At 37.1% G+C, this 16,416-nt stretch overlaps 1 protein-coding gene across 5 annotated transcripts in view; it reads right to left on the bottom strand.

The window, feature by feature from the left end:
* Positions 1-16,416, bottom strand: part of LOC101739525 (hypoxia-inducible factor 1-alpha) — a 121,441-nt gene that overhangs the window by 67,115 nt on the left and 37,910 nt on the right. For all 5 annotated transcript variants that reach the window (XM_062676166.1, XM_038020254.2, XM_038020252.1 and 2 more), the window contains exons 3-4: positions 14,627-14,799; positions 3,708-3,878 (exon numbers count right to left, since the gene is read on the bottom strand). In XM_062676166.1, the coding sequence (XP_062532150.1) occupies positions 3,708-3,878; positions 14,627-14,799 (344 nt within the window). The remainder of the gene's footprint in view (positions 1-3,707; positions 3,879-14,626; positions 14,800-16,416) is intronic.

The following is a 16,416-nucleotide window of genomic DNA, read 5'->3' on the forward strand; positions in this document are numbered from 1 at the left end:
GGAAACGCGAACCACTGAGAAGATCCGGCGAGAAACTCAGTGGCCTGTGTCTGTGGGTTAATTTACTGGTCGAGCCCTTCGTCGGAAGCGACGGGTTCGACGAGAACGATGACCGGTGCTCGAGGTGCCTAAAAGCATCGTTAGTGGATCGGGAGGATCCGAGTTGACGTGTTTTGGGCGACGTTGACTACTTTCCATTCTGTCCGCAGGATCGGGAATGAGCGATGCAACTAATTTAGTCAAGTACCGGTTTAATTTAATCCTCGCGGCCTAAGGGACATGGGGCCCTGTGCACAAGCGATGCGACTGTGTCGGCGTTCGAATACCGAAAGTAGGTACAAAAATTTTCCATGAAATACGTACTTAACAAATGTTCACGATTGACTTTTACGGTGAAAAAATAGCATTGTGTAATAAAAATCAAAAACAAAAAAAAATATAATTAGTGAATTCCGCTGCGTCGAGGATTCGAGACATGAAGTTGCAGTCGATGTATGAAGTATTGTACAGCTGATTTTCTACTCTTCATACCGAGGCCCATCACTGCTTAGTGGCAAACATAAGCAGGATGTTGGTACCTGCGCGTGCAGGCTCATAATACACCCTACTCTATTTTATCAGTCCACAGACGACCACTGCTGGACATAGGCCTTCCCCAAGCATTGCCACAAATATCGATCCCCGGGAATCTTTTTTTTATGATTGAAGGTCTACTGGTGCCCGGAGGCCTTTCCAGTTTCACCAGGACAGGTGGACGAACAGGGGCTCAGCCAAGAGGGGTGGGATGCTCGAGCGCCTCCGAAGGAGACCTAACAACTCGAGAGCAACTGCTTCGCGGATGAATCTACTACCGGATCGGAATCACGACCCGCTGAGAAGATCGGGCGAGAAACCCCCGAACCTCAATAGGTTGTCGGTACTTCGTGTGGGACACACGTTGCGTCTTCCGATACGCGGTCGCCACTCAAGAACTTTCCGGCTTCAATAGCCATCCGTACTACGAGCATATGCCCTCCCACTGCCACTTCAACATCGCAATCCTTTGGGCTATGTCGGTTATCACGGTTTTCCTACGAATCTCTCTACCACCAGTAAATTCAGGTTGGCGGTAACATTGCGCTGGTGCTCAGAGAATGGTGCTGCTTATTCACCAAAGACGCCATTACCAAAAAGCAAAAGCAGCCGGTAAATACGTTACGTAAAATCATCTCGGTTTTGACAAAAAAAACTATACTTTCTGCTTAAAACAAAATCGTCACAAACGAAAACATTAATTGATTGGCTAATTGAGGTCATTTCAAGAACTAAATCATTATACGACTATGACATTCAATCAATTAATGATGGAAGTCGACAATTTAAGTACATTTGTAATTCAGTAATTCATTTATGCTATTTAGCCTGAAGTGCTGAGAGAATTTGCTATGTTTTTAATAAGACTAGTGGTCACCCAGTGGTCGAAATTCAATCATAATTAATTGAAATTATAAGTTTGAACATATTATGCTTCTATTGTCACATTTCTAATCAATGCTCTATAATCACAAATTTCCCCAAGGCCGAAGACTATAGACAAATAATATTGAAAGCAAACAATGTTAATCTATTCTCAATTTGACCACAGATTTTAACAATAAACAAAAGAGTATAAATGCGTGTGTGCGTCAAATACATGTTAGTGTCTGTAATTTTTTTATTGATTTAATGTATTTTTTAAGCATTTAAAGAAATATGTTTTAGCATTCTGCACACCCCTTCTATATTCTCTACAAGTGTGGGAAATTTCATACTCCTCCGTCTGTGCAATTTTCGTAAGAAGGGGTACAAAGTTTTTGCTTCGCTTATTAAATACATTATATAAATAGGTCATAAATCTATGCATATATCATTACTTATTTTGACTGATAAGTTAAAGCAGATTCTAAACAGCAAATTGAAATTTTGGCAGTTGATTGACAGCCTTTTATGCTGTAAACGCCAATTGCGGAAGGATTTTTAAAAAATTCACCCCTACGGGGATCAAAATAGGGAGGAACGATTGCATGAAAATCCGACATTTTCAAAGTACGTCTGCTGCATTTTTTTACCATTTTCTTTAGATAGAATATTCATGATTGAAAGTTTTAAATTTTAAATAATAAATACTATTTTTTTTCAAAATTTTAATGTAATTGTATGGTAATGTAGTTTCACCCCATTATTAGCAGACAATAATGAAGCAAAATCTTATTGAAAGAAATCAATTGTTTTAGAAGAAGAAAAAATAAATAATTTAGTAACTTAACAATTGTGATTTTTTTGTAGAGTCTAATCGTTTATTTTAGCGTAAACGTCCACTAATATAAAATAATCCCACTTTACTTGTCTGATATTGAGTGCTACTACACTTAGCTCATTCCAGCGCACAAACAATCTATAACCGTAAATTTTCACGTTAACTTGTGTAGCAAAATACCGACATATACGTAAGGAACAAATTGAAGTAGGTACCTACGAATCGGGTCCCATACTATATCCTTGGCTGATATAGCAAATGTGTTCTCAAAAGGAAATAAAGCAATGACAAACCGTTTTGCACCTTTAAAATTGAAGTGGGTTAACCAAAAAGTTTCAAGAAAATTAGTGTTTATACTTCGAATGACAATTCATTAAAATTAAACTGTCTCTTTTAGTCGAGAAAGGGACAAACGTACTCTTTCCGTCTCTTTTAAATCACGCGCTTATATTACACACGTATTATACTATACACGTATTATAATTGAAAAACTAAAAAATAACAATTCTTCAATTATTCTTTGACGTTTACCAAACAATATGAATTTTGGATTAAGCTACTTCAATTCTAAAGGTACGATAATTATGTAAGACGACCTCCTTCTTGTTCGCCTGCAGAAGCGAATTGATTGCAAAAGACTTAGGATCGTTTATTATTTGAAGAAAGCGATTTGTATCCCGTATTGTAGTATAGATAAGGTAGATATTAAAGTAAGGTAAGTAAGATAAGGGGTAGATACAGTAGTAGTACAGATAGTAGTAAAGTAAGGTAGATATTGAATCACATCCTTGTCAAGATTACTGTTAGTTAAAGAGCAAAACTTGATCTTTCTAGTTTGGCGTTTTGGACTAACTTCCATCCCTGTTATTTTTTATTTATTTATGTCTCAATCAAACGAGCGTTCAATCCTTTTTTAGCAATTATGATCAATGCAATTGGTTAGACGTCTATTCAAATGTCGTCGATTTATGAGCGTCAAGACCATAACGTGGCTCGCGTTTCCGATCCGGTGGTAGATTCTGCGAAGCACGGCTCCTGCTTGGATGTTAGCAACGTCGTCAGGTTTGAGCCCCGTGAGCTCACCTACTAGTTAAGGTTACACTGATAGACCATCAGCTTAGGTAGGAATAAAAAAGCTGTTTTATCCTTGGATGATAGAGGGCTTAGATGGGTGGACGAGCTCACAGCCCACCTGGTGTTAAGTGGTTACTGGAGCCCATAGATATCTACGACGTAAATGCGCCAACCACCTTGAAATATAAGTTCTAAGGTCTTAGTATAGTTACAACGGCTGCCCCACACTTCAAACCGAAACGCATTACTGCTTCACGGTAGAAATAGGCGGGGTGGTGGTACCTACCCGTGCGGACTCGTGACGTCCTACCACCAGTAAGCTTGTATATGTATATATGTATTTGTCAGCTTTGCTTACTTTATACGAAGCCGATTTGAGGTGCACATTCCTTCCCTTGCTGGTGAGTGTGCACTTGAGACGCAGCAGGAGATCGCGACGGGCACCGCCGTTTGTACGTAGAGCCTCTCGGATCTCATCGTGGTCGCAGGGGTGACTGAATTCGAACACGCTCTGTCCCATTATCTCCATCTGGAATGTACACAATTCACATTAGAAGGCTTGACGTGTGTCTTATTCTGTAGATTTGTTTATACTAGCGGTCCCCCGGTAGTCGAAATTCGACAATATTTCATTGAATATATATTTACACACTATCATGAATCTAATTTTCAAGACTATTATACTTCAATAATCACGGATTTCGCCAAGACTACACTTTAGACAAATAGTAATAAAGACAAACAATATTTAATCTATTCTCAATTTGACCAGACTATAAGCAATAAGAAAAGTTTGACAATAAGCATGCGTATGTGTCAAATACATGGTAGTGTTGGTTAATTTTTATTTTATTGATTTAATGTATTATTAATGTATAATTGTATAAAAATATTAGCATTCTGTACTCCTTCTTTATATTCTCTATTAGTGTGGAAAATTTCATACTCCAGCGTCCGCGCAATTTTTGTAAAAAGAGGTACAAAGTTTTTGCTTCACGTATTAATATATAAATTTTATATACAATTTGTGTCTGCTAAATTAATAAACAGAGAAGAACTATACTATAAGGGTCAAGTGGTGACAACTTGTGAGGGCCTTATGTATCAGCGAGGTACCCTAGGACTACAACAACAAACAGCAGCAACAAATCCACTAATTTAGCAAACCATGCACCTATGTGCTTACTACTTGTTTGACTAGCAAAGAATGCCTTAAGCCAGCGGCCGGGGAACCGGGGTAAAATGAAATTTTGGGGGGTAAAAATGAAACTTTTGTGTGTGAAAAAAAAAAATATTGAACTGAAACTTCTTTAGAATCGTTGTGATTTCAAATTATCATGGGGGCTATAATATGAAAGATGCTAAAAAGAAGCGATTTCGTTTTTTTTTTGTTCTTCGCCATGGGGTAATATCAAATTACACAAAAATATTTTGGGGTAATAATTTAAAAAGCTCCCCGACCGCTGCCTTAAGCATTAATTTCGCAAATGTAGAATATTTATGTGCATGAAGAGGCAGTGAAACAAACAAAAAAACAAAAAAATGATTGATTAATCCTATCACGCTTTGTGTTCATCGGTACTAATAAAAACCTTCCCTGAAATTAAAACATCAGAATCTGTACAAACGGACCAATAAACCGGACATATAACTCACCGAGCCATGGTCAAAAGAAACAAACATCATATATTGTTGTATTGCATTATGTAACCTTCAAACATGAAATGGCAGTCTCGATAGTGGCTAATGCAATACAAATATATTTTCGTTTAGATAGAAAATCATTAAATCTTCACGGCCACAAATCGGTGGATTTCTTCTGTGGGGAGCACATGTTAAATTATTCGGGCTTATGATAGGAGGAATTTGATAAATAGTGCAAGGCAGTTGTAGGCAGCGGCTTGGCTCTGCCCTTGGCATTGCTGAAGTCCATGGGCGACGGTAACCACTCTACCATCAGGTGGGCCGTATGCTCGTCTGCCTACAAGGGCAATAAAAAAAAAGACTATTTTGTAGGCATCCACAAACCAGTTTTACAAAATATCGACTCTATTAATATTTTTTAATGACTTACATCACGGAAATATATAAATTTCTCAGAACACGACCATAATTAATAAAAGGAAAAAAACAACTCGTCTCACAAGTCAATTATCGTACATATTCTAATAATATTCTAATAAATTCGTGAAATGCCGAAAGTGTGTGTAAACAGTAAGGATCTTTGAAAATACAGATGGGGCAATTTAATTAGACACGACTTTTGAATAAACTGTTCTGCAATTATTTTTAGAGGTTCTTTTTGGAGAAAAACTCTTAGAAAAAGATAAATATGACCAAAAAAAGTCAATTTTAACAAAAACAAATATTCTCCGAATATTTATAAGCTGAATTCAGAACAATTTACTAATTTAAAATTTCTCACTCCCTTTCTTATTTTATTTCTCATAGAGATCTAAAACTCACGAGAACTATTTGCGACTTTTAGCTTTAGTTGTATTTCTTTTTTTTTTCTACCTAAGCTGATAGCCTTGAGAGGCTATTTCAACGTAACGTTAACTAGTAGGTGAGCTCACGGGGCTTAAACCGGAGTGATGCTAACACTGACCCTAGCAAGAGCAGTGCTTCGCAGAATCTACCACCGGATCGGAAACGCGACCCACTAAGAAGATCCGGCGAGAAACTTAGTGGGCTGTGTCTATGGATTAATTCGCTTGTCGAGCCCTTCGTCGCAAGCGACGGGTTCGACGAGGACGGTGACCGGGTGTATTTCTAGGTATCTTCGTTTACCACAAAGCATCAAGACATTTTAAATGTACTGTCCAAACGTATATTTTATCAAAAACCCAAAGATTTTCGTTTTCATTTCTGTTCCTACGATCGCTTCACAGGCACACTAATATTGATTGAAGGTAAATGAATACAGAGTTCCTTGCAAACAGGATATAAATGTGGTTTCATTATATTGAAACATAATAGTATAATTAAATATACATTCGTGTGTGTTTGAGTGCGTGTGAGTGACTGTGTGTAACGAAATGCTTCAAATCGTTTGACGGCTAGCCGCGACTCGATAATGTATCAGTAAGCGCGACACGTGTCTCGGCGTCAAGGGAAAGTAATAAAGGTCCAATCATTGAACCTTTAATCGTGTCCATTTGTGTTTAAGAAACTGAACGCATTAAATTATTGACAGCGATATTTTTACGTTGGTGGGCGAATGACTGGTTTTGCCCGGGAGGATACAGCAAGTTTATTTTATTTGTTATGAATGCATTAGAAGAGTATGGAAGATCTGTGAAGTTTCCGGCAATTAGGGGTCTAACGTAAATGCATGCGAAATGGCCTTGGAGTCTTGTCGGAGGAAGGTCTCCTAACTGACTAATCCATAGAGAGCCCGCTGAGTTTTTCGCCGAATCTTCTCAATGGGTCGCGATTCCGATACGGTGGTAAATTCAGTGAAGCATTGCTCTTGCTAGGGCTAGTGTTAGCAAATACTCTCAGGTTGAGCCCGTAAACTCACCTACCCGACTGGGCTGTAGTGAGGTAGCAGTCGTAGAGTAGGGTATCTGAAATAGCCTCTTAGGCTACCAGCGAATAGGGAAGGGAAAAAAAAGATAAAAGAAGCCCAGTTTTACACCCTACCCGCTCATACCGCTGATAAAGTAACAAACCTTAAATCATTGTATCAGTATCTATCGGTAAATACAAGGTATCTGGGAGAAAACGTGCACCGCGCTAACAACAATTTCGAGGACAACAATGCAACAATGCATTTAAATGAGTTACGAACAACAAGGCTTCGACCACCAGCCTACCGTTTGTTATTTCAGAATAAAAAACATGTAGTTTATATAACTACAAAAAACTGTTTCATCCGATCGATAGGCAGATAAAGGCCAAGCTCAAAAAAAAAAAAAAAGCGTAAAAACTGAGCATAGCATCAAGACTCAAACCTGGAAGAAATTGATTAAGAGAGGTGCATTATATAGCTGGTTAATTGATTGGTAAAGAGGAATATTTATACAATGTATTTGCTACAATAACAGATGCTTATTGGTATTATTAGTGGGCTTCACGGCAAAAGGTAGGAGGCTGGTACCTACTTATTTGCGTTCAAACCGGCACGCCACGTAAGTTGGTTCTAACCTAATCTTTTAGGATAGCCGTATGACAATGAAATTGGAATATGTTATAAATACGTGTTCGTTTGTTTATTAAAAGTTCCAAAAAATCCACAACTGACTAAGTTAGATAAACAGCATAAGATTTATCAAGCATTCTGTTGCGGGCTTAACGCGCTCCCCCAGTCTTGAAAATGTGTAAAGGCGTGTTCAAATATTAAACTAGTACGGCAATGCAGACAGAAAGCGCCAGCGGTTAGCGTCTCTGAAGGCTGAATGATACAGGGCGTTGAAACATTCGTGACTCCAAACATTTCAAGGAACGTTCCAAAATGGAGTTCCTCTTCAAAATCCAGTTAATAAATCGCAAAAACTAGAAATCGAACATTTTCCTTATGCGTTTTTTTTTCGGTGTCCAAAAATTTACACTCTTGAAATATTCCGTTCTGCGAAGCGGCCGCCACACGTGACGTCACATTCGGTGGCGACGACCTACATGCAACGTCGAATCTGTATACGCGTGTACACTATACCGAAAACGAAGACACGAATACAATGTAAAATGACTCGTACGCCATGGTCATAAGAGCGGTGTGAAGCGCAGATGATTCGGTAACGCGAAATTGCATCACGAACGCATAGATAACGTCGATAAAAACCAATCCGATCTGTTGTTCTATGTTCAAATATTATTTATTTTCGAATCGATATAAAGTCAACCAAATTCATGGACGATTTAAAAATACAGTCAAAACCGTTTACTACGACATCGTTTAATACAACATGCCGGTTATAATAACCAAGAACAAAGGTCCCGGCTGAATGCCATATGACCGCCTTATTAAAAATATTGCTTTCTACGACATTGGTAATAACGACATACCTCATAAAACGACCACATTTAACTAATATTTCGGAGAATTAGATCTGTTAGAACGACCGGCTAAGCTGTATTGTAAACAATTTGAATAGGTATCCACATTTGTCTTCAATGGCTATTAAAATCAGGAAATAAAACAATAGGATTTATTAGTTTAGTGTAGGGTATTTTCTAATTCTTAGAAACAAAACACGTGCATGCGGTAGAGTCAAAGCCCGCTTCTTCATATCTCTTCAGTTAGTTTGTTACTTATCTATACACAAGACGCACCAAAACTTTGTGGAGTTATTCGTGAAACTTTCAAAATGTCGCAAAGAAAAAGAAACCAAATTAATATTGAAGAAAATCGATTGTATCGATCTGTTTGTACTTGCACGATACACATTAAACATCACCGGTTGTTACGACTATCGGTTTTTACGACTGAATATGAGCAGTCCCTTCGATGTCGTTATAACAGATTTTGACTGTATAATCATAATTTGATGTGTGTTATACTATAATAATGATAATAATGTATTTTAGATATTCAATTTGGTTTACTATGTCTAATATTTACGTTTTGATAAATAAATGTTATTACAGATGTTGATATGACAAATACACAACGTTATTATTCCTATAAAACTAATTTAAATGTTCACTTTGTACTTTGACCAGACTTATTCTCTCTAGACTTATTAATATAATTAAATATCGATTTTAGTAAACGCACGATTAAAATTTGATAAATTTTTTTTTATAATCATTCATTTTTATCAAGCTTATATTTTTACATTTTTACAAGCCTATTTTTAAGTATAATAATCCATGTCGTTTATCATTCGATACAAAATAATATGCTCAATAAAGATCTCACATCGCGTGAAACGGTTCGGGATGTTTTCTTAAGAGAAACATCTACATACAAACAAGTTGGACCGGTTTTAAATATGCATCCCGAAACTCAAATGAAAGATTAAAAAAAAAAAAAACGCAGTCATTGTCTTATGAGTTAGAAGAATGGGAACGCGCCAAACAGACGCCTTGCTAATGGCTCGTGGCCGGAGTAAGGGAATAATCAAATAGGCTAGACAATTAAAGTTGTCTTGATTAAGGAACGTGAAAGTTTTGCTGAATTTGGAACAGAGATAATTACGGAGCCGAGATGATGATAATAGGAGTTGAAAATTGAAATTAATCTCCAAAAAATTCTTAGAATCCGTTACCGTTTGATATTATTAATTGCTTTACTTTATAAAGAGTTATCTTTACGATTATTAATGAATAAAATGGTAAAGACTGTACGGGTATTAGTGGAGAGGCACAAGACGGATACGGATATGCCTACCCTGGCTCAAACTATTATCACTCTCTATCATTTTAGTCTAATCCTTTTTGTTCCTACTTAACCTCCTCTACGATCATATCTGGCTAGGTTGCTACCACCTCTGTATCTATTTCTACAACAAAGAACGGAATAGCTGTGATTCCATAACTATTATGTCTAATTATGTCTCAACATTCATTAACTCCGATAACCGGACAAGAATCTATGCAAATAAAATAAGAAAAACAATAACTCAATATAATCAGTATTACGATTGCAATAATATTGAATAGTTGCGAAAAAATTACCCAAATTATAATCGTAAAAATGTTCCGAGGATGTCGGGTATTACGAATAAAACATCTTAATCTGATTAAAGGGGCCGTCACTAGTCGTTCGTACTTGAAAATTTCATTGTCTTTCCGCGATCAATTCATCAAACACGCGACCTTCGGATCAATGACCCGAGCCTTGGATTTAACGAGAGCTCGTTGAAGTGCAATTATTATCAATAGTCACGACCACAACGTTATATAAGCGCATACAGATACCGATAATCTCTACGCTGGCACTGTGGAAAATAATATCCTCTTCGTGTACAAAATGTGTTTTTTTATCAGCTTAAGCCGGTAGATGACAAAGCTATACCAGCGGATATATAACGCGATATTTATCACCATGTTTGAATTACGCATTTATTTAGTGGACTGGCCTTAACAGGCAATAAAAAATTAATAAAAAATAAGCCCTGCCTATTTCTGCCGTGAAGCAGTAATGCGTTTCGGTTTGAAGGGCGGGGCAGCCGTTGTAACTATACTGAAACCTTAGAACTTATATCTCAAGGTGGTTGACAGCATTTACGTTGTAGACGTCTATGAGCTCCAGTAACCACTTAACACCAGGTGGGCCGTGAGCTCGTCCACACATCTAAGCAATAAAAAATAAAAAATAAAATAGATATTCATATTTCTCCAAATTTTAATTAAAACATCACGTAATTAAAACTACTTTTACGGTTTGATGTCGCGTTTTTTATTGTCTTTATATTATTTCAGACTTTTCGAATACTGTACTAATGACTAACGTTGCTTAAGAAAAGAAAACTTAGATGTTATAATATAAGAGTGGATTGGAAACGATACTGCTAAGGCTTCTAGTAATATAAAAATTTGATCATAAGTGGCACAACATTAAAATGTTCAGTAATGACTATTAACTATAGTTAATATAGAAACGTCGGAAATAATAAATTTAAACAAATAAACTCGAGAACACATAGTAATAGTGCTTATAATTATGTCATACTTGTGAAGGTCGGAGGATATACTACAGGTTTAAAATACGCAGCTAGTCTCCAATAATCAGTGCTACAAATTATATTGTATAGAAGTAAATTCATTAGTTCAAAGAAATGAACGAGAATGAATGTTTATAGGTGATATGTTCAGTCAAAATAAATCAGTGACTGTTAATGACGAGTGTGGGCTAAAATTTGTGCTCTACTTAGGAACAGTCGTACTGTTTAGAACCGACCTATAAGGGTCCAGTGCTCAGAAAAGCCAGATCTGTCTCTTCTAGTCCATCTATAGTTATAGTTAATATTATAAAGAGGAAAGGTTTGTTTCTTTGTATTGAATAGGCTCCGAAACTAATGAACCGATTTGAAAAATTATTTCACTGTTTCGAAGCTACACTATTCCCAAGTGACATAGGCTATAATATTTTTAGAAAAAAAATAGGGATCTTTACTAAAAATCCAATAATGTAAACCAAGGTTTAAAAAAATTTACCTAAAATATCCTTTACATCGCGTGCCCTGCGAATACTATCGTTGATAGAATAAAATAATGTACTACGACTTCGTAGAACACATTATTATTTACAAAAAGTGTCGCGACAGCATATGTTACTAACTATTATAGTTAGGTCGCAAAAAGTGTTCTTTTATTTAAAAAAATAAAACAACGTCGTTGAAATTTTTGTTAGAGACCCGAGCGGAGCCGGAGCGGGCTGCTAGTCATTAATATACGTTCTGATTATATGGATAAGAGCAGTCAAGACAAGTCTTAAGTATCTTGAAGATTCTCAGAAAGAGTAAAGGTAAAGTCATGACGATTTAAAAGCTTCTGTGATGGCCTACTTGAACAAAGTCTTTAACGTTCATAACACAAAGAAAAATTGCCTTCACCAGTGATTTAACAAAAACATCTGACCTTTATTGGAGGTGCTATAAATATATCTAGGTTGAAGTTGCTCTGCATAGTCGATCATTGTTAGAAAATGACTTTTTTATTTCTTTATTGCTTAGATGGGTGGACGAGCTCACAGCCCACCTGGTGTTAAGTGGTTACTGGAGCCCATAGACATCTACAACGTAAATGCGCCACCCACCTCGAGATATAAGTTCTAAGGTCTCAAGTATAGTTATATAGCAATATTATAATAGCAATAATACATATAAAACGTACCCTGTTTGTTTGTACAAGATCTATGAATCGGCGCAAACCGAAACAAAAAGACCGTTAATTAAACTAGTGATTATTTCAACCCATTAAATCCAACGTTTTAGAGCAAAAAGCTTAACTGTTATAGTCACTAGATAAGTAACATTCAATATTGTTGATGTATTAAAAAAAACATATCTACTAATGGACACATTAAACTCTGTAAGTCGTGTGAGTATATGAAAGACATGTATAATGTGCAAAGGAAATATTTTTTACTGTAGTTCTTTGTAGAAAGGCAGATAACAAATTACTATTAAATGTAGTTTTAATCGATATAGGACAAAGAAATGATTCTTTGAATAATTCTTAACATGAAACTTGTTTACCATATCAATCAACGTTTAAAATTGCCTTTCGGAATAAACCACTACAAGTAGGACAAATATATATGAAATTGCAACATAAATGAAAGAACGCTGATTACCTTTAAGTATCTTTTCTAATCAAATATGTAGCGGTAATTGTCATAAAATATAAGATATTTAACAAAAACCTGAATCGCGCTAAAGACAATTTTTTTTATTACTTAGATGGGTGGACGAGCTCACAGCCCACCTGTTGTTATGTGGTTACTGGAACCCATAGACATATATAACGTAAATGCGCCACCCACCTTGAGATATAAGTTCTAAGGTCTCTGTATAGTTTCAACGGCTGCCCCAGCCTTCAAACCGAAACGCATTACTGCTTCACGGCAGAAATAGGCAGGGTGGTGGTACCCACCCGCGCGGACTCACAAGAGGTCCTACCACCAGTAATAAATACACACGGTCTTTATTCAAGTGACATACACTGGATCACTATTGGATTGCGGAAATTATCATTTTTTGACAACGGATAGGAAGGTTATTTGAGTCACTGAGCCATTCTGGTAGGAAGTACATAATCCTTCTCCTTAGTCGGATACTCTTGGCAGAGTAGTCGTGGCTCTCAATGGACAGGGTTGCGTAATAATATCACATATTTACAAGGGTGGTGGCGAAGGATCTGGATTGGTAACTAGCATCGTGCCATTTTTACCGTGAAACAAATTGGCATCGCAGTTTGGAACATGGTACGGGCATGCGTTGGAGCACAAAGTAAAGCTTTGACCTCAAGTTTAGTGGTGGCATTCACTTTCTCATGTCTACGGGCTTTGATAACCACGTAACACTAGATGTACTAACTTAACCATCTACACAATCTCTAGATATAAAAATGAATTGCTGTTCGTTAGTCTCGCTAAAACTCGAGAACGGCTGGATCGATTTGGCTAATTTTGGTCTTGAATTATTTGCGGAAGTCCAGGGAAGGTTTAAAAGGTAGATTTTTGTTTTTACTTTGATGTGTCCCCCCTCGGATGGATTCCTTTTGTTTGTTTTAAGTTTATTTTATACAAAAGTTTAGGTCTTTTAATTATCGATTGAGGCACTACGAAGTCTGCTGGCTCAGCTAGTAAATAAATAAAAATAGCGGTTTCTTCGGTTGTGGATCGCTTGTGTGAATTGTCTGTCGTACGCAGTCGTATGTTACCAAATCTCCAATCCACCTTTTGCAATGTCTTATTAAATCCCTCTCATTTGTACAAGTTAGCCATTATTAAAAGTGGGGACTTCACGTAAATTACGTTTCCTAAAAGTCAATGAGAGTTCCAAGCTTCCAAGAATATGCACCGTTATCATTACTGCGTTAGTACAGCGAGATCATCTTCGTCTATCAAAACATTGACGTCACTTCGCAACCGAATCAGCCTTGACCGAGTCTAGTAGTTTGTGTTAATTAAGGTTGCAGACCAATATTGATTTTATTTTAGCAGGATAACGTTTTGCTAGAATACCGTGCTCAGATTAATCGTTCGATGATGATTGACCGAAGGGCGGTTACTCAATATTTGAAGAAATAGAGGGGAGTGACGGAAACCATGTAATTTGGATTTGCACAAGAGTTTGGTCATTGCAAGGCAGGATAGGATACGTGATGCAGTAACTGTTATTCTAACCATACTTAATGATGTACGAGTGGTTTGCAGGTCATAACTTGTTCCAAACGAACGCCGACTTCAAACAATTCGCGAGGTATGTTTTTCGTTTGCACATTTAGTGAAAGTACGTATAGTTAGCGAATCTTCTATTCATGTAATGAAATAATGCATTAGAGAAATTTGCATATTTCAACCATATAGAATGAGCTGCTCATTTGTCATGACCTTTGGTTATCAGCAACTTGGCTGTGACTTTTGTATTGTTCAGATCCATCAATGACAATAAACCCCGTCCTCTCGTCCCGTCATATGCTCTTCCGCCCTCGATGGCAACGAAAACAACAAAAAGTCATCGAAGTTAGACTGTACACTTTGAAATATAATATAAAACACGCACCGTTATTCACTACACAATACCAAAAATGAAAAAATACAAGACGGACTTATTTCGTAAAAATAAGAGCTAAAAAAAGTAGAAATGAAAGAGAGCCTTTTACCTGCGAAACTCCAAGATGTTCGGCTATATTGTCACTACAGTAGACGATGTCTCCTTGTTGAGAGAGCACCAGAACGAAGCCATCCAAAGCCCTCATGTATGACAGCTCTGAAGCTAACTCTTCGAAGCCTTCGGGATTCTGCATCTTGGATTGATCCGAGTTGACATCTGGAACTGGAAAAACAATTTTATGGTCACGACAATAAAGGAGGACAAGCAAAAAAAAAATTGCTGGGAACAAATTTTTGAGGTTATCTTCAGACTTTCTTTATATAAAACACGAAAATTCATATGGACAAAGACATAAGGAAGGTAAGAAATATGAAGAAAAGTTTTGTTTAGTGTAAAAAACAATCCCAGTTTCAACACTCGAAAAACAACAATATGGAGGCATCTAAACAAAAGAAGAAATACCTAATTTCATACAGTTGTTTTATCGTTCGAATTCTAAAACTCGGCTTTATGTAAAATAGGGCACAATTAAAATTTCAGAATGCGAAATTTTTTAAACGTATGGAGAATTAATTTAAGAAGACGCAAATATAAGCAGCAATTACTTTATTCAAAAATGTTGTAAATTTATTGTTTTAATCTATTATACATCATTTTATTTGCCATATGGACAAACAAGCTCCCAAACAGTTTGGTTTTAAGAGGTTATGGAGAACTACAATTATTTAGAGGGATTCCTTGCATTTATACAATAACGTGCGGCAGATCACCGTTACGATGGACCGACCAAATAAAGGCAGCTCTAAACGGTCCCGTTAACGAGTGCACAAGAAGGGCCGCGGTACGCGAGGAATGGCGACGTCTGGTGAAGCGCACCACCAGCCGAAGTGATGACCACGACCACTCTGCCAAGAGTGCATGCGACTGAGAAGAAGAATACAATAACGTGAATTTCTCTGCCCCCTTCAGGGCACAAGATAGAACCCTCAACTTGTTACGATTGATACTAGTTCGATTTTTAGCGGAGACTAATGTACCCTTTAAAAACGCCGAGCAGGAAATTTCAGAATCACGAAACTTCAGGGTATTACCCTAATGCTAAGAACATATAAGGATGAACAATATTTTGTAAAGATGATTCATAGTTTTAATTGAAAATACAATGAAATATATTCGTTTTTTCGAATGCTCTATAAGGTTAAGGTAATTTTTTATTTATTTTAATATTCAAACTCAATTTATACACGGACTATGTTTGTAGTATCTACATAAATAAAAAAACCTCCATATGTGGTAAATTATATCTGGTTAGAGAACAATTTCTGAAACAAGTGGCTACTTTTTAGTGGTGGTAGGACCTCTTGTGAGTCCGCACGGGTAGGTACCACCACCCCGCGTATTTCTGCCGTGAAGCAGTGATTCGTTTCGGTTTGAAGGGTGGGACAGCCGTTGAAACTATACGTGAGACCTTAGAACTTATATCTCAAGGTGGGTGGCGCATTTACGTTGTAGATGTCTATGGGCTCCAGTTACCACTTAACACCAGGTGGGCTGTGAGCTCGTCCACCCATCTAACCACCACCGTCCACCCACCCAATAAAAAAAGTGGGGTAGCAAAAGTCAACAACTTATTAGGCTGTGCCCCTGCCATTACTGAAGTCTATTAGCGACGGTAACCATTCACCGTCAACTGGGCAGTACGACCTTCTGCCTAAAAAGGCAATTCAAAAAGAAAAAAGCGACAACAGCGGGCGATAAGCTAAGAGTAAACAGTAGCCAAATAAATGTTGCAATACTTTTTATAGCCTCAATCGAACACAATTTAAAAATTAGGTATAC

This window comes from Bombyx mori, chromosome 25 (genome assembly GCF_030269925.1).
Source record: "Bombyx mori chromosome 25, ASM3026992v2".
NCBI lineage: Eukaryota > Metazoa > Arthropoda > Insecta > Lepidoptera > Bombycidae > Bombyx > Bombyx mori.